We start from the raw sequence: 20,790 nt of genomic DNA, 5'->3' as shown, positions 1-20,790 counted from the left end.
ATTAGAGAAATGCAAATCAAAACTACAATGAGGTATCACCTCACACCGGTCAGAACAGCCATCATCCAAAAACCTACAAACAAGGCTTCCCAGGTGGTGCAGTGGTTAAGAATCCACCTGCCAATGCAGGGGACAGAGGTTCCAGTCCTGGTCCGGGAAGATCCCACATGCCACAGAGCAACTAAGCCCATGCTCCGCAACAAGAGAAGCCACCGCAATGAGAAGCCCACACACCACAACAAAGAGTAGCCCCCACTCACTGCAACTAGAGAAAGCCTGCGCATAGCAACGAAGACCCAACGCAGCCAAAAATTAATTAATTAATTAAAATTTATTTTTAAAAATCTACAAACAATAAATGCTGGAGAGGGTGTGGAGAAAAGGGAACCCTCATACACTGTTGGCAGGAATGTAAATTGATACAGCCACTATGGAAAACAGTATGGAGGTTCCTTAAAGAACTAAAAACAGAACTACCATATGACCCAGAGAAAACCATAATTCAAAAAAACACATGCATCCCAATGTTCACTGAAGCACTATTTACAATAGCCAGGACATGGAAACAACCTAAATGTCCATCAACAGAGGAATGGATAAAGATGTGGTACATATATACAATGGAATATTACTCAGCCATAAAAAGGAATAAAAACGGATCATTTGTAGAGTCATGGATGGACCTAGAAAGTGCCATACAGAGTAAAGTAAGTCAGAAAGGGAAAAGCAAATATTGTATAATAACACATATATGTGGAATCTAGAAAAATGGTATAGATGATCTTATCTGCAAAGCAAAAATAGAGACACAGACGTAGAGAACAAACGTATGGATACCAAGGGGGAAAGGGGTGGGGTGGGAGGAACTGGGAGACTGGGATTGACACATATACATTATTGATACTATGTATAAAATAGACAACTGATGGGAACATACAGTATAGCACAGGGAACTCTTACCTAATGCACTGTGGTAACCTAAATGGGAGGGAAGTCCAAAAGGGAGGGGGTATCTGTATGTGTATGGCTGATTCATTTTGTTGTGCAGTGGAGGCTAACACAACATCGTAAAGCAACCATACTCCAATAAAAATTAATTTAAAAAAAATCTACACGCAGACGTAGAGAATGGACTTGAGGACACGGGGAGCGGGAACGGTAAGCTGGGACGAAGTGAGAGAGTGGCATGGACATATATATCCCACTAGATAGCTAGTGGGAAGCAGCTGCATAGCACAGGGAGATCAGCTCGGTGCTTTGTGACCACCTAGAGGGGTGGGATAGGGAGGGTGGGAGGGAGGGAGACGCAAGAGGGAAGAGATATGGGGACATATGAATATGTATAACTGATTCACTTTGTTATAAAGCGGAAACTAACGCACCATTGTAAAGCAATTATACTGCAATAAAGATGTTAAAAAAAAATCAACAAATTTCCTCAATAGGGTTGACCATCAAAATTTTTAGAAACTGGAATAATCAAATACAAATAAATTTTAAAAAATAAAAGGAAAAAAATTTTTTTAAATTAAAATATCAGTTGGTGAATCAAAAAAGTTAGGAAGATTCGGGGGCTCCCCTCCCTGCACCTTGCAGGCCCTCCTCCATCCCTGTCTTCCCAGCTGGCTCCAACTTCTCTTACACGCCCCTGCCAAGAGCAGCCCCCCTCCTTTATTTTGTGTTAAGGCCTCCCCAGGTCCTCGGGAGCAGAAAAGAAGGCCTTCCATGGGAAGGGGCCTAGGTATGGTCACTCCCTCAAAATGAGATGGAGACAGCCCCAAAAAACTGTCTTAGGGGGTCTTAGGAGGGGGGCACAGCTAAGCTCCTGTACTAACAGGATCCCATGAGGGTTTGGATCCGGCGAAAGGAGAAGAAAGTAGAGTTGGAGCTAAAGTTAGTCTCCAAGAACAAAGCACGAAACAGAACAATGTGCTATCCCTGCGGGCCCGGAGCTCCTGGTGTCTCTGCTCAGGGGCCCTGTGCTGCCCCCCGTTGCTGAGGGGGTCAGGGCCCTGGAGCAGAGGGGGCAACGAGAGCTCCGCCAAGCTACAGGACAACCCTCCCTCTCTGGAGACAATCAGAGCGGCAAATTCAACAAGAAAGCCTGTCTCCTCAGCTGTTTGTAAAAAACCTTGCTTCTTCAGTTATTTTGTTTCTGAGCTATCACTTTAAAGAAAATAAAAAGAAACATGTGAGATCTCAGCAGGTGGAGAAAGGCCTCATGAGCAGAAACACCCCCTCTCCAGCACCCCCAAGCTGGCAGCCTAAAAACAAGTGGAGACAGGGGAGTTGGGTTCTGTGTGAGTCCAGTGACTGGAGCTCAGGAAGGTAGGCTTCTGGAAGGGACTCCATTACTGCCCCTGCCTTAAGTGCATGCCCAGATATAACAGCGTGGCAGAGTTCCTGGGGGTTTGGGAGCTCTTGTGCGTTGGCAGGTGGCCCACCTGCGTTCACAGGCAGTTCTTGAGGTCCTTATAGACCTGGGAGCAGGCAACAAGGTTGCTGGCAACATGGGTGAAACTCATGAGAAGGGCGATGACCAGACACAGGTAGGACACAGACCTTCACAAGTCAGTAGCAGGTCGGGAAGTAGGACCAACACAGGGGTAAGAAGAGCAGTGTGATCACAAAGAATGCATTGCCCACTGCTTCATGTCCTTGACCTCACCCCATGCCCATTCTGCTAGATGCCCAACAGTCCATTAGCCTGGCCTGTGGTCCTGAGGTCCTGGAATGTCCAAGTCTGGCTGACCAAATGCACCCACTTCCTCTTGGGTGACAAGACTCAGCTTGCCACGGACAGGTGTGGGGTCAGCATAAGTATGAAGCCCGACATGCTGTGGCCTTGAAGGAGTAGGCCTCAAAGAGGCACTGGTCCTCCTAGTGATGACCTGTGGGTGCCCATGTTAAAAATGGGTGGTGGGGCTTCCCTGGTGGCACAGTGGTTGAGAGTCCGCCTGCCGATGCAGGGGACACGGGTTCGTGCCCCGGTCCGGGAAGATCCCACATGCCACGGAGCAGCTGGGCCCGTGAGCCATGGCCGCTGAGCCTGCATGTCCGGAGCCTGTGCTCCACAACGGGAGAGGCCACAACAGTGAGAGGCCCGCGTACCACACACACACAAAAAATGGGTGGAAGGCCATGATCAAAGACAGGTCCAGGCCATGATGATGGTAGTACCTGTCCACAGCACTGAGTGCTTGGGTAGACACTGTGGCATGTGACAGTCATGTGATGCATGGAGCCTACATGGAAACAGAAGAGCGTGGCCATGAAGGCCACAATCTCGGAGCTGAGTCCACTTAAGTCCAAAGGGGTCAGAGTACACGGAACAGAAAGCAGACAGCAGAGTGCCATGGCTGGCCTAAGCACAGGTCTCCAGGAGGCAGAAAGGAGTCTTGTGTAGGGGCCAGGTCCCAGGGCAGGACTTAGCCAGACTGGAACCCATAGGGCCTAGGAGGGGCCTCTGTGGGCCACCTTGCTAGGCCTTGCCTGGCTCTGTGGGGCCTATCCCAGAGTAGGTAGTACTGCAGGGGGTTGGGCCACAGGTCCTCTTGAATAATCTGGGCAACCCTGTCGGCCTCCGGGAGGCTGTGCTTTGAGAACCAGCTGAAGAAGCTGCGGACGGTGTCCCGCTTCCTGTGTACCAGAGTCGGAGGTTCCTGGCCCCAGTGCCAGCAAATGCGACTTGCGATTGACACCACCCGGCCTGAGGATCTGCACTCATACTTCTTCACTGTCACCTTGTTCCGAAAGTAGGGGTTGCTCCAAAAACTGAACTTGAACTTGCAGCCCGTCCTGGCGTGCCTGTGCTCCCTCACCTCCAAATTCATCACGTAGCAGAGCATGTCTTCGCCTCGGGGGCTGATCATGGCTGACGGCTGCGGGTGGTTCAGGAAGGCAGTGACCCAGAAGCCAGGAATATTCTGGATGATGAAGCTCCTTCGGGCTAGGTGCAACCAGTGCATGCGCCCAAACCTGCGCTCCAGGCGCAGGTAGGCCCTGTCCGCCTGGGCACTCACGGCCTCCAGCTCCCACTGGATGGCTTCCAGCGGGTCCACAGCTGGGCCACCAAAGTTCAGGGGTCCCGGGCCTTGCTGCGCCTCCGCTCCCACCTCCAGCTTCTCCCCCCGCACCAGCTTCTCGGCCACCTCCATCTCCTCTCCCACTTGCTGCTTCCCCACCTCCCGCTCCGCCTCCTCCATGAAGATGGCGCCCTCCCCAGTCGTCACTTCCTCTGCCTTCCCGCCGGCTCCAGCCCGAGCCTCCCACCCTTCTGTGCCACAGGTTTCTGGGGCCCCGTCCCCGAAAAGACCGTTTTCTGGGCTCAGGTCAGTGGCCGCGGAGGCCTCTTCCCGGCCCTCCGGGGCAGGCAGGTCGGTCCCTGGGCGGGCTGCGGGGTCGGGATACCCGCGTCCCCCAGCCTCTTGGGCCCCAGACGCGGTGACCCGGCGCGCGGCGGTTTCCAGGCCCCCCGCACCCTCGTCCGCCATCACCTGCGGGAGCCTCTGGCCTGGAGGGGCTCGGGGCGCGCGGGCGATACTGCGGGTGCAGCGAGAGGGGCGGCTGGGTGGCTGGCAGCGACCCCAGCGGGACCGCGGGTAGTAGGCAGGGAGGCCCGATTTTCTCCTACGGGGCTCGCCCCGCCCGTTGCGCCCCCACGCTTTTCCGGATGTGATTCGCAAGGTTTCCCCGGCTGTCTTGGGACTAGGCGCCTGGCGGAGTGGCAGGGGGCTGCCCGGTGGGGATGCGACTGCGGGCGCCCAGACAGAACTGGGAGTCGGCGGTGGAAATGGTTGAAGTGCAGGGGTGTACCAAGCAGCGAACAGCTCTGAGCAGGCGCCCAGGATCAGGCCCAACCCCACAGCCACCACGCCAGGCAATTACTGTTCCCCGCATCTGTGGTGGACAGATGGGAGTCGGCTGGTGCCCACACTCGACTGTGGCTTTGGGGCAGCTTTCACAGGATAAATTACTCAGGCATATGCAGAGGACTCAAGAGGTATCCGTTGCAGAGGCTGACTAGACAGAAACTTGCATAGTAATTGTCAGGCACGTGGAGGTGCTCAAAATATTTGTGGGAAAAGGAAGAAACAAGGTCTGAGTAGAAGGATCTAAGGGCAAGGGAAGGTCCCAAATGCTGCCAACCAGGAAGCAAGTGGACCCCTGCCTGGTTTCCCTGAACGAGCTGGATCTTCCTGGGCTGACAGGCTGAAGGGTGGACATGGCTTCACCTCGTCTTAGGCCTAGGGGCTACCCTTTTCTCTGCTTCAGACATTTCACAAATGTGAACTCTAGTCTGAAGTGCAGGGTCTGTGCACAGATAGTAAGAGCCTGGATGGACCAGCCTCTGCAGCCCTGATCCTGCAAGTGCACCTGCACTCCTGTGATCTCAGCTCCCAAACTTGTGGCCCATGGAGGTCAATACACCCAATACCCCACCCGCTCACCTGGAAGTCCTTGCCACCTCCTCCAGAAGGCCTTCAGCTTCCTCCCATCCAATGGAAAAGATAGCTTTGAGCCCCCAGACCCACTCCTGGGTATGCATCCCCTAGAGGGCAAGGTGGATTCTCTTGGGGCCCTAGCAGGGATCCAACCCACTGGGGTGGACAGTTAGTCAAGTAAACAGAAGGCCAGAGATGAAGAGCCAGCCCACTCACTGCCTTTGTACATAAAGCACCTGTTACACACATTAACACTTAACGTCCCATAAATTCTTGGGCTGGTCTCTGGAGTGATTTGCACTGCTTGGCTATGAACACTGGCTCCAGACCACAGAAAAGCAAGCTTGGTCTGAGCCCTGGACAGGAGGATCTCAGTACAAGGGATGGGGCCCGGAATAGTGATGACTACCTTCACTGGAGACTGGCCAAGCAACATCAGGTGAAGCCATAATAGCCTTTCAAGAGTCTGTCTGAACCAAATGGGTAGGCGCAAGTGTGGTCAAGGTTAGGTCCTAGCTCTGTCACTTACCAGCTGTGCGCCTTGGGCAATGGATGACATTTTTTTCTTGGACAACCAGCATCCATTCCTCATCCTAACAGTACCCCAAATTTCCTTTGAGAAACTACTCCAACCCGTCTCAGCCTTGTCATCACTGGCCTATAGTGACTGGTTTTGGGATGGCACAGAATGCCATCACGGCCAATGAGACAGGAGACGCTTACTGAGGCTTCCGTGAATAAAGGACTCCTCTCTCCTTAGAGAGCCCAGAAAGGGTCCCTCTCCATTTGTGGTCAGCACTGTGTGAAAATGACTGGAATTATGGCAGCATTCTTCTCCTACACAAAGGGACAAACCATTTTGAAGGGCTGGAGGATGAAGTCACAACTGCACAAGATACGGCAAACACAGGAATGCTAAGGCCAACCATGTTTGAGTTGCTGGATCCGTATTAACCTCAAGACTGCACTCCATCTGGCATTTTCAGTGACATGAAATGTCACCTTTAAGCCAATTTGGTTTTTCTGACTCTTGCACCCAAGATTATTGTGGTGGCATGATGCCACTTACCTCAAAGATCTTTAATTTCAAAGTGCAAAGTTTGTAGGTGCTAATGTGAAGGGTTGTTACTGTCTGCCCTATACTCATCATCCCCTTGGATGCTAAAGATGTCTGGATTCCAGTTCTTCTTCAGGCTCTCTCCTACCCCTTCCCAATCAAACAGGTTCACAACTTCCAAACACATCATTCAGAAGTTTTTAATAAACAACTTCATTATAAAAACTTTTTTTTGAAAATGTAATTCTGCAAAACATTGAAAAATCTACTTTAACAAAGATAGGCCCTGTGCATTTTCTAATGGCACTTATATTTTACAATTAAAAACCTTGTTTTATATAAAGCCAAAAATACTCCAAGAGGTTATTCACTGTGTTTACAAAGTGCTAGAAGGTTTTGTCTTGTATTTTTCTCTCTTTAAATAATCTGGCGTTCCGAAAAGAGTGGCTCCAAAGCCTTGACCACTGGGAAGGAGGGAGGGAGGTGTATGAGAAGTGGTGTTTCAGGAGTTCTAGTGCCGAACAGTAGGAGGTGGAGAGGTGCACTATGGGGAGAAGCCGCTAAGGAAGGAAGCTCACACCCGAAGAAACTGAACTGGAATGCTTCTTCCAAACCCCTCCATAGAGGCACTAGATTATGATGGTGGATCCTTCTCCTGTCACAACCAGTACACCCCTTTCCCTCGCCACAGACCCTACTCTCCAGTGGTGAGGTTACAGCCAATTCCTTCCACAGCAGGTTCAGAGTTCCAGGAGAGGCCAGGGTGGGGTCCCAGAGGAATCTGGACTTTTCTGGCCAACACCTGCCTAAGGCAGTTTCTTATTACATAAATATCCTTGTTAAAAAGCAAAATATTGATCCTGTACAATATAAACTGTTAAAAAAAATCGTGCTTAAAAACAGCTCCTAGATAAGAGAGGAGGTGGAGAGAGGGTGGAGAAAACAGCTACCAAAAAGAAGGGGGGTGGGGACTTAAAGGGCTACTAGGGGATAGTTCAGGGCAGTGAGAGAATTTCAACTTAGAACAGTATCTATGAGCAAAAGAAGTAATCACACCTGCTTCCCAGATTTCCATTAACCAAATGCCATTGTAAAAGGGTGAGGGAAAAAACATCACTGTTATTCCTTTCCCTACCTCTCACATCTCTAAGATGTGCAGATCCTCTGAGCTGACACAACTGGGCATGCTATCCCCTGGCCCCCAGGACTGCACTCAACCCTGACCAGCTACTGTGCAGAGGGGGAGTTGCCTGCCACTGTTCACGGCAGCTCATGCTGACAGAGGTTGGAGGTGGTGGGGGAAGGGAACATCACCCCTTTTCCTGGTCCCCGTTTGGTCTCTGCCAACATGCCATGGCTCCTGTCCTGGGCAGAAACCCCTAGGCTCTCATGGCCTCAGTAAGGGTACTGAAGTGGGTCTGGTACTGAGTAGGATAAAGCTATTCTTATCCTTTGAACAACCAGGCCAATGTGGACTTTTTTTTAATTTTGGGGAGGTTTAAGAAATGGCTGGGTGTCTATGGTCCAAAAAAAAAAACAAAAAAGGTGAAGGCAAATGTTCCTCTGCACCAGCAACGTTCACAGTGATAGGAAAATTCCTCGTGGGTGGGAAGGGCATTGAAGGAAGAAGAAAAGAGGAACAGGACGGAAGGAAGAAGTGAGGGGAGGAGGAGCAAGGCCCCAGTTACAAGGTTTTAAATAGTTGCTTTGCCTGTCCTATGAGTTTCCCAGCATCACTAACGGGGGAGAGTATTCAAGGAAGGGACAGGAAAGAGCAGGCAAAGAGGAGGGGACTCTTCTAACCGCCCAAGACTTTGTATTCTGTGGCCAGAGGCCCATTTGCCTCTGTAAACGAAAGATGCAGGGAAGGCGGCAGGGAGGGGTGAGGGTTGCTGGGTCTAGTGATGAAGATCAGAGACGACAAGGAGAATAGCAGCAGAGTCCTGTTTGGATCCTCACATACCATTTCCTATATACGAGTCCCAGTAACATGCACAGCATGCAGGAGGTGGCTGCGTACCAAGGGGACGCGTTCAAAAGTAAACCTTAGTTAGTCCCTGGGACTCACTGAAGCGAATTTTTAGAAGCAAATCACCTACTCCGATTCTAATCTTGCCAGACACCTTGATATCTGGTTTTGTCTTTTTTTTTTTTTTAAAGGTATCCCAAACTAGCCTGCCTAAACTAAAACATGCTTATTCACTCCACATTACTTCCAATTAAGGGCCAGGGAGCTACATTTTAAGGCTTTCACCTCAAAGGAAGAGTACTGGCCTGGGCTGAAGCAGAAGCCTGGGTCTTGGACCTGCTCAGTTCCTGATGATAAACCAAAGTGGTTTCTAGACAGAAGGGGGAGGGGGGGAGGACTGGGAAGAGGCTGAGGCAGTTCCTCGGTAGTTTGTCCTGAAACCCTAGTGGAGAAGCCAGTATGAGGCACCTGCTGAGAGAAGCGCCCAGAAACTGCTGGCTGCATCTGTAGGAGTTAACAGTAAAGAGGTAGGAGTGTGTTTCTGAATCAGAGTGGAAGTGTCTCAAGAGGGCCCCACACTGGTGGTCCCTGAGCTGCCTCCCTTCCACGAGTGGGAAGAGCAAAGCCCATGCAGAACTGAGATGAAGCAGGGATGGGGTTCAGCTGGGCAAGAGCTGTGCTGTGGCAGGGAGCCCCACAAGTCAGAAGAGAAGAACTAATCATTTGTTGCAAGAAACTTGCTGAGTACTGGGGGCAAAAGTGAGAGGGGCCACAAAAGGAAGATGGAAGTTCTTTGATGGAGAGCAGAGAAGCCTAGGCACAGTGGGCCTGAGTCCACGGGACTGCAAAGTGGGAGAGAGGAGGAACACTGTAGAGAAGAAAACAGTTTGGTATGGGAGGCAATGATGTACACCCAGAGATTAGGACTCAACCATCTGCCCAGTCCTAACTTTCTGAAAACTCTTCTTCCAACAATTCCACAACTTCCTGGAAAAGAGACAGGAGAGAGACAAATGAGGTCTCACCCTCTCCTTTGCTATCCACACCAGCCTAGAGCCGGAGTCCCTCGTCCCAAGACTAATGATAAAAGCTCATGACATTCAGGGTGGGGATTAGAGAACTGGGGCGGGGGGTGATGGAAGTGGGCATGCCTTTCATTTCTTCCCCTCTCCAGTTCAAAAGGAGGATGAGGGGGTCGTGCTGTACTTGGAGAAAAACAGAATTGCAGACCTGTGAGAAAACTGCTCCAATCTTCTTGCCTGTCTCCTGTGGACTCTACCGAGGAAGGCAGGAACAGACACAGTCATGGAAGATGGCAGAGACTGAAGCAGTCCAAAGTCAGTTTATTTCCCCACAGGGGAAAAATATGACCTCAAGTGAAGAGAAGTCAGTGAGACCCGACTCCGCCTTGTAAACAGGGCTCCAGTTAACACCAGGTACCAAATGGTTCCGGCTGGTGCCAACTGGAATGGACTGGTGGGAATGGATTCACGGTGTGTAAACAATGTTCACTGCAATCATTCTAAGGCTATACAGCTCAGCAAGGGAGGTGAAATGGTGTGTCTGAGGCGACTGTGTAAACGGTACCGTTGCTGGAAAACACTGAAAATGGAGGTGCTAGGACAGGAGGGATGGAGGTGATGGGGAAGAACAGAGGCCCTCTCTCCTGCCTGTTGGTTGGAAGCAGGCGATGGACCCTCTGCAGCAGGGCCTCACCAACTGCTGTGGGGTCTGCAGGCTGGGACCAGAAGACGGGCTTCTTGGGCTATTTCTCTCGAGGTCATCCAAAGTAAAACCCTCTGTGTCTCCAAGAGACCTCTCCCTTCTCCAAAGAGAAGGAGGTTCTGATGCTTTGGAGAGGGAGAGGGCTAGGTGTGGCTCCCGATTCAGATTAAAAAAAAAAAAAGTAAAAATACCTGAAGTCCTATTGTATGACATCTTTTCATGGGGTTGGGGCTCAAGGCTCCTCCTGGAACTGATCCTGGAGCCCAAGCCCCCAAACCAAGTGCTCCATACAGATACTGGAATTTTTCATTTTGAACTCAGCTCTGAAAGCTCAGCTGCCTTCATGGGGGATGCATATGGGGTAGATACTGAGACTCCCTGACAGAGCCAAGACTGAGCTGAGGTCCTCCTTGGGGCTACTGGAATGCCTGGTGGAAACGAGGCAGGGTGGTGGTGCTCAGGCCAGAGGTGAAGACAGGAGGCAAGGAGTGCAGAGGCCCAAAGTTCAGCGGTCCCCCAGCTCCCGGGGAATCTTGAGGCTGAGCTTGCAAAGTGGTGAGCAGGGGCTGCGCCTCAGCCTGGGAGTAGCCCATGACCAGGCCTCCTGTGGCCCCGGGCGGGTTACATGGGGGCAGGTTGAGAGGAAGAAAGCCCAGTAAGTGGGAGAAGTCCACATTAGCAGCGCAGAGGGCCTCAGAGAGGTTGGCGGGGCTCTTGGTGAGCAGTGCTTCATCTAGGAGGGCCGCAGCTGCCGCCGGCTGAGGTGAGGCGGGCTGGGGTTCAGCGGATGAGAGAGACAGGCTTCCAGGAAGCTCCGCCAGCAAACTATCCACCTCCACTTTGGGCAATTTGTCGGGCAAGTATGAGGTAGATCCAAGCTGGTATTTTGGAGGAAGCTGAGCTGGGGAAGAGATAGGTGAGGACTCCAGAGGGTAGCTCATACCCATGGGCAGCGTGTTGTGCACCAGGGAGTGTGGCACACCCGCACTGGGCATGGTAGGGATGTGGGCACCATACATGCCCATGGGCAACATGCCAGGGAAGGCCTTGGCCCCCATCACGTCCCGAGAGGCCATGCACAGCACAGGGCTCAGCTCTTCCTTCACGTTGACTGTGGAGCTGCAGCTGAGCAGGCCTAACATGTCCACTGGCTCTGTCTTGATCTTGAGCAGCTCTTGCGAGTGACTCTTCTTGACATGACGTGTCAGGTGGTCTTTGCGGCCAAATCGCTGGGCACAGTACTGGCACAGGAAGTCTTTCCGGCCTGTGTGGACCACCAGGTGCCGCCGCACATCCTTCCGAGTATAGAACCGCCGGTCACAATGGTCACAGGGGTGCTTCTTCTCCTTGGCGCCACCTGCTACCCGGCGTGAGTGGGCCTTCAGGTGCTCTAGCAGGGCCTGGGTACTCTCGAAGGTCTGCAGGCACACCTTGCAGCTGAGGTCACCACTGCTGGCGGCATGCATGGCCAGGTGGCGCCGGTAGCCCAGCTTCGTATTGTAATTCTTACCGCACTCAGAACAGTGGAGGGCCTCTTTGTTGGGGTCATGGGTCTGCAGGTGGTTCCGCAGATGATCCTTGCGGTGAAACATCTTATCACAGTACATGCACTGGTGGGGTTTCTGGGCTGAGTGAGTGGCCATGTGCCTGGAGATAGGGATGGAGGACAGAGGAGAAAGAAATGAGATCACAAGGGCTGGCTATAGACAACTGAGTTGTCCACTAACAGGCAACTAGACACAAAAATTATGGTACAACCATGCAGTGGAATGGAATACCATGCCAACTGTATTCTATAGATATCCTCGACCACCTGCAAAATCACAGGTACTGCTATTCTTTGCAGCACTGATTTTAGTAGCAAAAAATCAGGAACAATCTAAATGTTCATCAATAGGGAACTGATTAAGTTATTCTAAGTCCATAAAATGACTCAACTTTTTTTTTTTTCTGGCCATGAGGCTTGTGGGATCTTAGTTCCCTGATCAGGGATCGAACCTGGGTCCTCAGCAGTGAAAGCACAGAGTCCTAACCACTGGACCACCAGAGAATTCCCAACTCAACTTTTTAAAATAATAGCAGCTTTATATGTACCACAGGTAGCAAGCTCCTAGATACACTGAAGTCAAAAAAACCCATGAGACAGAATAGTGCCTATGGAATAGTACTATACAAATGAAAAGAGGGAAGATATATGTATGTTTGCTTGTATGAGCTTAAAATATTTCTGGAAGGCTACACAAGAAACTGACAACATTGGCTACCTATGGGGAGAAGAAATGGGCAGCTTTTATGGGTGTGATAGAGAATTTTCATTATATACCTTTTGAATTTTGAATGCATTTCCTTTGCAAAAAAAAAGCGTATTTACAAAAATTTAAATGACACAATAAAGGGAAAATGAAATATATCTAAACTTCCTGATCTGGAACAATATCCGAAGATATAGGGAGCCAAGTCAAAAAAGGAAGTTCAGTATAGTGCGTGTAATACAATCCCCTGTGAAAATAAAGAAGGAAGGGAATACACGTTTGAACGTCTCAACAAGAATACACAAGAAACTGCCTTTGGGGAGGAGAATAGTGGCTTCGAGTGTGACAATTCGTTTTTCACTGCATGTCCATTGGTACCACTTAAATTGTTTGCCACACAAAGCAGCAACATTTAATTTTAGCATATGTGCTGCCGAAGCGAGCACAGCAGCAACATTTAAAAACTTTTTTTTAGTGATCTGGCACCTCAGTGTCCCTTGGTTTGCTCCTGCTCCTTTCTGTCTGGAAAGCAGCTCAGAATCCAGGAACTGCAATCCAGAGCTCCATAGTACACTCAGAATCAACTCAGCAAGACTCTGGAGTCCCACCGTTTGCAAGCCCTGTGTGAGATGTGTGATTAACCTTGTCCTCCCTAAGAGGCTGAAGCACAGGGCAGCCCCACCCACCAGTCAGTAAGTGGCAGAGGCTGAATTTAAACACTGACCTTCCTGAGACCCAGGTTCACTTAGGTATGCCACTGCTGTCTCTAGCACGGCACCCAGTGATTCTTATCAATTGTACCCATTACCCTCATGCTATGTGTGAGTGCTCACACCTATGAGGGTTACTATTAACCTCCTGTGACACAACTGGCATGAAAACGTATGAGAGGGAGATGCTGAGTGATCCACAGTCTATTTCCCTCATTTTCAAGGTGAGGAAACAAAGGCCCAGAGAGGTTTAGTAATTCACCTAAAATACAGTGACTAAGGGTGGAGTCAAGGCTCCTGTCTCCTGGCCCAGGACCTTTCCTGTAGCCTCCCACTGACACTCAGACTGTCACTAAGAAAGTCTAAGAGGACAGCCCCAACTGAAATCCACCTAAGACAGAGGAGCACACAGAATCAAAGCATTCCTGAGGACAACAGAACTGTCATGAGGGCAACCCTGGCCACACGCTACCCTGTTACCTGTTTTAGTTCCTTCCTATCAACTGTTTTCCAGACAAGGAACTGAGGCTTTCTGTGGTCATCTTGTTCTTGCGTTTACCCATTTACTGTCTGTCCCTGCTATTAGACAGTAAACTCAAGGAGGGCCAGCACCCCCATCTGTCTGGCTCACTATTCTGTCCGTATCACTGAACACTGTGCCTGGTATGTGGCAGGAGATCAATAAATAATAGTCAAGAGATGAATGACTGTGCATCAGGAAGTCTACATTATTGGTAAAGGGCATGTTCATAGTCCTCTGATGGAAAGGCAAAGATAAAATCAAAATTACGTCCGAGTGGGCCCCCCTCCCTTCAAAGCTGCTCTGTCATTATCTGCTTTACACCAGGGCTTTCACATTCCATTTCACTTTAAGTAGGGGTTCTTGGGCTTAGAAGTTTCAGGAAATCTTCCAACCCAGAGGACACCAGGTACTCTACAGAGACATAAGTAATCATCTGAGTGGCATGCTAGTTCAGTAGAAGAGGCACTGCAGGACCTAAGAAGCTATAGACCTTGGGTAAGTTACTTCTCCACTCTGAGCCTGCACTTTAAAATTTACAGATTGGACTTGAGGGTCTCCTTTTCCTTCTAAACTTCTAAAACGGATTCCTAATTTGGGGCTAATATTCTGACCATTACCTGACATAGGTGGGGAAAGTAGCACAGGCATACCTCGGAGATATTGCAGGTTTGGTTCCAGACCACTGCGATAAAGTGAACGTCACAATAATAGGAGTCACATGAATTTTTTGGTTTCCTAGTGCATATAAAAGTTATGTTTACACTATACTGTGGTCTATTAAGTGTGCAATAGCATTATGTCTAAAAAACCAATGTATATACTTAATTTAAAAATATTTTATTGCTAAAAAATGCTAGCTATCATCTGAGCCTTCAGCAAGCTATAATCTTTTTTTGTGAGAATTACCAAAACATGACACAGAGACATGAAGTGAGCAAATGCTGTTGGAAAACTGGGCCAACTTTCTTGACTGAGAGTTGCCACAAACCTTCAATTTGTAAAAAACGCAGTATCTGAGAAGTACAATAAAGTGAAGTGCAATACAATGAGGTATACCTGTATTGAAAAAAAAAATTCTATCTAGTTTGTTCGTGGCTATCTGATATTGTACCCATCAGATTCTAGTGTTTGAATAAAAAATACCACCATTATTTTTCAGTGAGTGACCTCAAACGGCTGACGTTCAGGGTACACTTATGGGACAAATTAACCTCTACTCTTCTGCCACAGATAAAGTCCCACACTCAGTGGAGTCTCTCTGGCTTTATCCTCTGGAAACCTCAGGGCAGGAAGAGGTATGGGAGTGTCACCTACCTATACAGCTTGTACTTGGAGGCAAACGCCTTGCCACAGTGCAGCTGAGGGCAGCTATACGGCCTCTGCTCTGGATGGGGGAGGCTCTGAGGCCTCAGCTTCTCCCCATTTGAGAAGGGTGTCCCCGAGATTTCACATTGGCACTTCACTTGACTCTCCGCCTCCCGGCCCCGAGGCCTGGGAACTAGTTTCCAGCCCACTTCCTCCTCCTGCTTTGCATCTTGAATCCAGGGGGGGACGCTGGTGAAAAATGTGGTCATGGCAAGGCTAATGGCGAAGGGCCATGTTATTGAGAAAGCCTCCCCATCAGCTCCACAGGGCTCTGTGCTCTGTCACAGCCTCCAACGCAGCCTTCAGAAAACAATCTCTTCACCTGAAACATCAGAACACCTGGTGTTAGGGAGCCCAATACCATGAAAACATGGGCTCTGGAGGCAGAGAGATCCCCGTTCCATCCCAGCCCTTCCACTCAGAAGCCATGTGACTTTCAGCCAATTACTTCCCTGAGCTGTTCCCTCATTTACAAAATGGGCTTAATAATCTCTACATCATAAGGATCTTTTGAGAATTAAATGAGATAATAAATATAAAGCATTCAGCAGAAGGCTGGGCACCTAGTAAGTCCTTAGTGGTAACTATTATTACAAGTACCACCTAGGCTAATAGGAAAACAGGATAATCAGAGGAAATAAAAGCCCTAAACTCCAGACTTTCCCTTCTAACTTCACTTTTACATCCTTTCCACTAAATTTAGAAATAGCAGCACCTCCTCCTCCTCTTCACCCTACCTCCTCCTCACTTTCTACAATTCTCCTCATAGAGGTGCTAAGGAGCAATAAAATGCCCAAAAGGCATCAGAGGAGAAAGAAGCCATTACTTAGGAAATTTACACCCTGGAGAGTCAGCCCCTGCGCCAGATGTGTTTCTTAGCAGATGTGTTTCTTAATAGCATATCAACATCAAGAGGTTCTGTCTGAGGAAGGCAACAGCAGACTCAGCATTTCCACTAAACCAGTACTGGTCCTGTCCCGCCCTCAACCACCACTCTGGGTCTCTTGGTCTCAGGGCCCAAACCACACTTCTTTAGCAAAGCCCGTCGAACATGCAAGGTGTTGAGTGGTGTTGAGGGTCCCAAAGACCCTCATAGAGCACGTGCATGTCTCCATTATGAGCAAGTAACACACGTGCATTAGAACTTAGACTCCATCACCAAACTCTGATTCTTTGCGAGTTCAGATCACATCTCTTTCATCTCCATACACCTAGCATCTAGAAAAGGACTTTCAACTTTCTTTTAGATGAGTAAATCAGTCATTGAATGCAAGTGGATTCTTATTGGCTAACATGCTCAGGAAGTTCTAGTTTAAACTGAGTTCCAAAGTGGGGAGCCAATATCTTGAAGTCTGATGCCTTCTACTGGGTTGTGGAGTGGGGCGGGGGAGCAAAGGTGACACAACTTCTTTCCTGACTCAACTCAGAGGAAGAGAGAAAGGGCATTACCGTACTGATTCTCAAAAGGGGGACAACAGAGCCACATTCACACTCACAAGCTCATCACACAAGATTACCAACCCCAATGCAACTTGCTATAACAGGGGACTTTGCTTTGAAGAGGTCATGCCAAAATTTGGTCATGAGGCTTTTCCATGTGAAGGGAGCAAAAGGGGTATCTGGGGATTGTCCATGAGAATCTGGGGAGGGCTCCAATTGCACAAACTAGCTGTGGGCCAAAGAATGCTTGCTCAGCTCATTAGCACCTGCTGCTTACAGTGACCATTCAACCAACAGGCTGGCCGTGAACGAGATGATGGGATCAGCGGGTTTATGCCCGAGAGAGCTTTGCTCATCATTAACATAAGCTACGTCCTGTTCAGGAACCATTCCTCTTGTTGAAGAAACACTGCAGTGTAATATGATAAACATCTCCCTATCACGAGTGGAGATTTGCCTAGAAAGATCTGCACAAAGGTGGCTGCATTTCGCATGAGTCACGTGTTAGCACTAAAAACTAGTCCCACTTGAGCCTTCGAGTCATCATGGCATATTTGCCTGCTTCACGATAAAGCTCAAAGGCCTCTGATGTCTGGCTTTCATTGTTTAAGTCCCCTCCTTCTTCCAAAGGGTGGAATTACCTGTTTATTATACCAGCGATTACTAGGCAGCTTGGAATTGCGTAGAGAGCGAGCACGAATTTGAACATCTAGTTTGGAGGGAATTTCCCCCACCTTCAAAGTCAAATTCTGCCCCACCCCCCCTCAATATGTGAAATCATGCACCTCAGCCTCTGGAAAGTTGGGAATGGCAGCCAGAGGGAAGCAAGTCACATCACTCTGGCTGATGTGAGAGAGGAGCCTAGCCTTGGAAATTCCACGCAAACTCAGAAAGAGAACAGTATGTCCCCCACCACCCACACGTCCACCTCATCTGTTCTTCTGAACAAGCACAAACAAGACACAGCAGTTTAGTATGCTGCTGCTGGAAGAGTGAGTAATGGGCTTCTAGGAAAGAGGCTGATGGTGGCTAAGAAGAGCTCTCAGGGTTGTACTGATAGAACCAAAGAAGGAAGGCAGCAGCCATGTGCTTGCCTTGATTTGCACGTAATGGGGCTATGGCTTTAGTGTTACCTTAGGAACCCTTCTGGAAATCTAGTTTTTCTCCCTCTGTCCCTTGTCTGCAAACTCCCTTCATCCAGGAAGATTCCTGGGCCTCTCCCACATTATCCGAAGGCCTATTCCTTCAGACATCTTCCTCTGCAAAACTGTGAAAAAATTCTGCTTCTCTTTCAAAGCTGCTCTTCTGGTCTCATACTCTAACCTTAACAACTACAGAAGCTGACAGAACCTGTTCCCATAAAACAAACACAATCAAGCCCTCCCAGTTACTGGTATAACTCGGTATATTTTCATCCTAAGATTCCTTCTGGCGTCTGATCTGAAGAGGGAGGTATTGTGGAAAGAACCTTGGACTTGCTATCAGAAGACTGCCACTTACTGGCTGTGAAACCATGGGCAGGTTACGTAGTTTCTCTGAACCTCAGTTTCCTCAATTTCTAAAATAGATATTTGTTCTCCTTACCTATAAAATTCTCATGGAAGATTCAGTGAAACACTCTTGAAATGTCTGACATAAAACGTGTAAATACAAACAGTGCTGTCTCTGAGGTCTAAATTGTGTCTCCCTCTTTTCCGCACGGGGCCTGAATAGTACTATTTTTTTTTTTTCTCCCTAGATGAGTCTTCTCAGGCCTCAGAGTGAGTTTCCTTCCCTTCCCAACATCTCCCCAGAATGCAGCCTTCCCCTTTTCCCTCACAATTAACCCTCAGCACACCCCCCGGAGCCAGTCCCCCTTACTTTATCTTCCTCCAGCACCATATCCTGGGCCAGAGTTCCCTCACTGTAGGAATCTCCTCTATGATTAAGGCCCCACGCCCCAAATACAAATGCTTGCTAAAAACTCTGTATGGCCCTCTTTGGGAGCCTTTAAAGGAGACAAATCGCTTCCTCGTCTGTCTGTCCTCTGGTGTGTGCCATGATGCCTGCTGCCCTCTGATGAAACTATAGTTTTTATGGTGTTACATCATCTCTATAGAGACTGCGTTCTTTCTCCATTATTAGCCTGTTTCCTCATCTGTAAAACTAAAAATACTTACCTCACAGGCTTGTTGTAAGGATTATTTTAGTCAGGTATGCAAAGGGCTCAGCACAGGGCTTGGCTTGCTCTAAGTACCCAACAAAAGGCAGCTATTATCTTTGTCTTTGTATTGAGTTGCATGTTCCCACCTTCTGCTGCCACAGTTGAATTCTCTCAAACCTCCCCCCAAAACTGTTGAGAAATAGCGCCCCTGCACCAAGGAAAGGGTTAATCTGTAAGTGTTCTTAACTAGAGAGACCCACAGAGGATTAACAGCTCCACTTCAGTGACTACCCTAAAATAGCTTTTATCCCTGCTGCCCAAGAGCTACTTGGGGATCTGAAGAACTCAATTCAACACCTGCCGAGGAGGAAACACACCCAGGAACTTTCCTTGCGGTGGACACAATCTTCCCTTAAGCAGAACCCAAAATAGCAACTGGGAAATTATAAATAGACTTAGAGATAAAAAACAGGTCCTGACCTGGGCATCAGAAACAAATCCAAAAGACACACTGACTGACTGGAGAACGGTGAGAAGGAAAGGGGGAAATGGGTACAGCTGCCCCCCAAAACACACACACAAACACACATACACTCCAGAGTGGGGGGAGAATTAAATTACAGGGAGGCTGGAGCGTCTCAATGACTTGCATCATTCCAGGAGACATCAAACAGGATTAACAGGGGCTGCTAGTTCTTCTATCGGTGTAGATGGACCCTTTTTAGAGTCCCTTTGATTCATGATTTCCTGATTCCCGCTGCCTCCCACTCCTAAGGAGGCCTTGAGCAAATGGCTGCAACTCACAACAGCCCCATTTTCACCAAGAGGAAACCTGATTAGACACCCCCCCCCAATCCCGTGGCCTCACCTCGTGCGGTAGGGTTAGCAACCCCAGGCCACACTCTTTCAGAGTCCCAGGCAGACAGGTGGGAAAACACACACACGCCAGGACACAGGAACACTTGCAGGTGAAAGTACCAACTCCCCACACCCGATGTCCCCTTATCTTGCACCTTACAAGTCCCTTTCCCCCACCGAGATGGGGCCAGGACAGGATTTGCAGGGGATAGCCTGTCTCCTGGTTCGTTTCTAGACCACCATACTGCATGGGGGGAAAGGTTAAACGCCCCTGGGCTGGGAGGGCTGGGGGTAGACGGCTGCCGGACCAGGGACAGAAATTCAGGAAGAAGTCTGGAGGTCTCAGGAATGGAAGACAGGGAGGAGCAAGTTATCTCGATCCCTAAGAGACCCCCACCCCACCCTCCGCAAAGAAAGAGAGACGGTGGGGGTTGGGGGATGGATTACACGGGCTGGAGGGTTAAAGGGGCTGAAGATAAAAGCGAATTCCCTGAATTTCAAGAGTCTCAAAATGGTACCGGGTGGAAGCTGTCTAGAGTTTGGGAGTACGATCGCCGAGGAAGGAACTATGGGTAGAAATTATTTGGGTTCCCCAGAACCAAATAATTGAGGGAAGCCTCAAAAGGGGTTATGTGGTTCTGGGAAATGAAACAGAGGAGAAAGAGCGAACTATTTGGAGCAGGAAAGGGGGTTATGTGGGTCCGGGTAGGCGTGTCTGAGAGGAGAGAGCAGGTGCAGCTTATCTGCGTCCCCCAGACCCGGGTCCCTGGTAAGGTCAGCAGCGCGTTATCTGGGTCTCCAGGGAGCCTGGGGGGGTCGGGAGTGGGGGACCCCCCCAGGGCTGAGGCTCCAGGTCTCGGAAGGGAGGGGGCCAGCGGGCTTTCTTCAGGTCCCCCAGACCCAGGTATCGGGTCCGGGGAAAGTTTTCGTCACCCTGGGGCCTATCTGGGCCGGGCTGGCGCAGAGGGGGCCTCGGGTCGGGGGTGTGGGCGACCGCGCTCAGGGGCCAGAGATGAGGGGCGCTGCAGCTCCGGGTGCCGGGCGCGCGGGCGCAGCGAGACTGCCTCCCGCCCCGCTCCCCGCCGTCCCCCAGGGCCCTCGCCCACACTCACCGCGTTCCGGGCCCCGCGCTGCGGGCCGGGCCGCGTTCGGGCTCCGCCAGGCCCGCTCAGGCCCCGGTAGTGGCGGCGGTCGGGCCATTGTGCGGTGCATTCTGGGAGCTGCACGAGCGGGCGCTCGGCCCGTGGAGGGGGCGGTGCCGCGGGCTCTCTATGGTCCCGCCTGCCCGCCGGCTAGAGCGGCCG

The 20,790-nt window shown here is 49.9% G+C and overlaps 2 protein-coding genes across 3 annotated transcripts; both read right to left on the bottom strand.

The window, feature by feature from the left end:
* Nucleotides 1–537: 537 nt before the first annotated feature.
* On the bottom strand, nucleotides 538–6,287 carry LOC308629544 (putative testis-specific Y-encoded-like protein 3). Its single transcript, XM_081257510.1, has one exon. The coding sequence runs from the start codon at nucleotides 4,491–4,493 to the stop codon at nucleotides 3,429–3,431; it is 1,065 nt and encodes a 354-aa protein (XP_081113636.1). The 5' UTR covers nucleotides 4,494–6,287; the 3' UTR covers nucleotides 538–3,428.
* Nucleotides 6,288–6,504: 217 nt separating this feature from the next.
* On the bottom strand, nucleotides 6,505–20,774 carry PLAGL2 (PLAG1 like zinc finger 2). Of its 2 annotated transcripts, XM_081257507.1 has the most exons (3): nucleotides 20,599–20,774; nucleotides 14,995–15,367; nucleotides 6,505–11,842 (listed from the first exon to the last, which is right to left on the bottom strand). In XM_081257507.1, the coding sequence occupies exons 2-3, from the start codon at nucleotides 15,252–15,254 to the stop codon at nucleotides 10,612–10,614; spliced, it is 1,491 nt and encodes a 496-aa protein (XP_081113633.1). In that variant the 5' UTR covers nucleotides 15,255–15,367; nucleotides 20,599–20,774; the 3' UTR covers nucleotides 6,505–10,611. The 2 variants fall into 2 exon arrangements, with proteins under 2 accessions (XP_081113633.1, XP_081113634.1); XM_081257508.1 differs by lacking the exon at nucleotides 14,995–15,367.
* Between the last annotated feature and the right edge of the window lie 16 nt (nucleotides 20,775–20,790).

Source organism: Mesoplodon bidens (assembly GCF_964165515.1).
Source record: "Mesoplodon bidens genome assembly, chromosome: 15".
In the NCBI taxonomy this organism is placed as follows: Eukaryota; Metazoa; Chordata; class Mammalia; order Artiodactyla; family Ziphiidae; genus Mesoplodon; species Mesoplodon bidens.
The sequence above is the reverse complement of the archived record's forward strand: the minus strand, read 5'-3'. Positions and strand labels throughout refer to the sequence as shown.

Bases quoted from the DNA above. Each gene is read 5' to 3' on its own strand.
- PLAGL2 (XM_081257507.1), bottom strand. From the start codon at position 15,254: ATGACCACATTTTTCACCAGCGTCCCCCCCTGGATTCAAGATGCAAAG. The intron at 11,843-14,994 runs GTAGGTGACACT...CCCTATCTCCAG, and splicing joins TCCAAGTACAAGCTGTATAG to GCACATGGCCACTCACTCAG.
- LOC308629544 (XM_081257510.1), bottom strand. From the start codon at position 4,493: ATGGCGGACGAGGGTGCGGGGGGCCTGGAAACCGCCGCGCGCCGGGTC.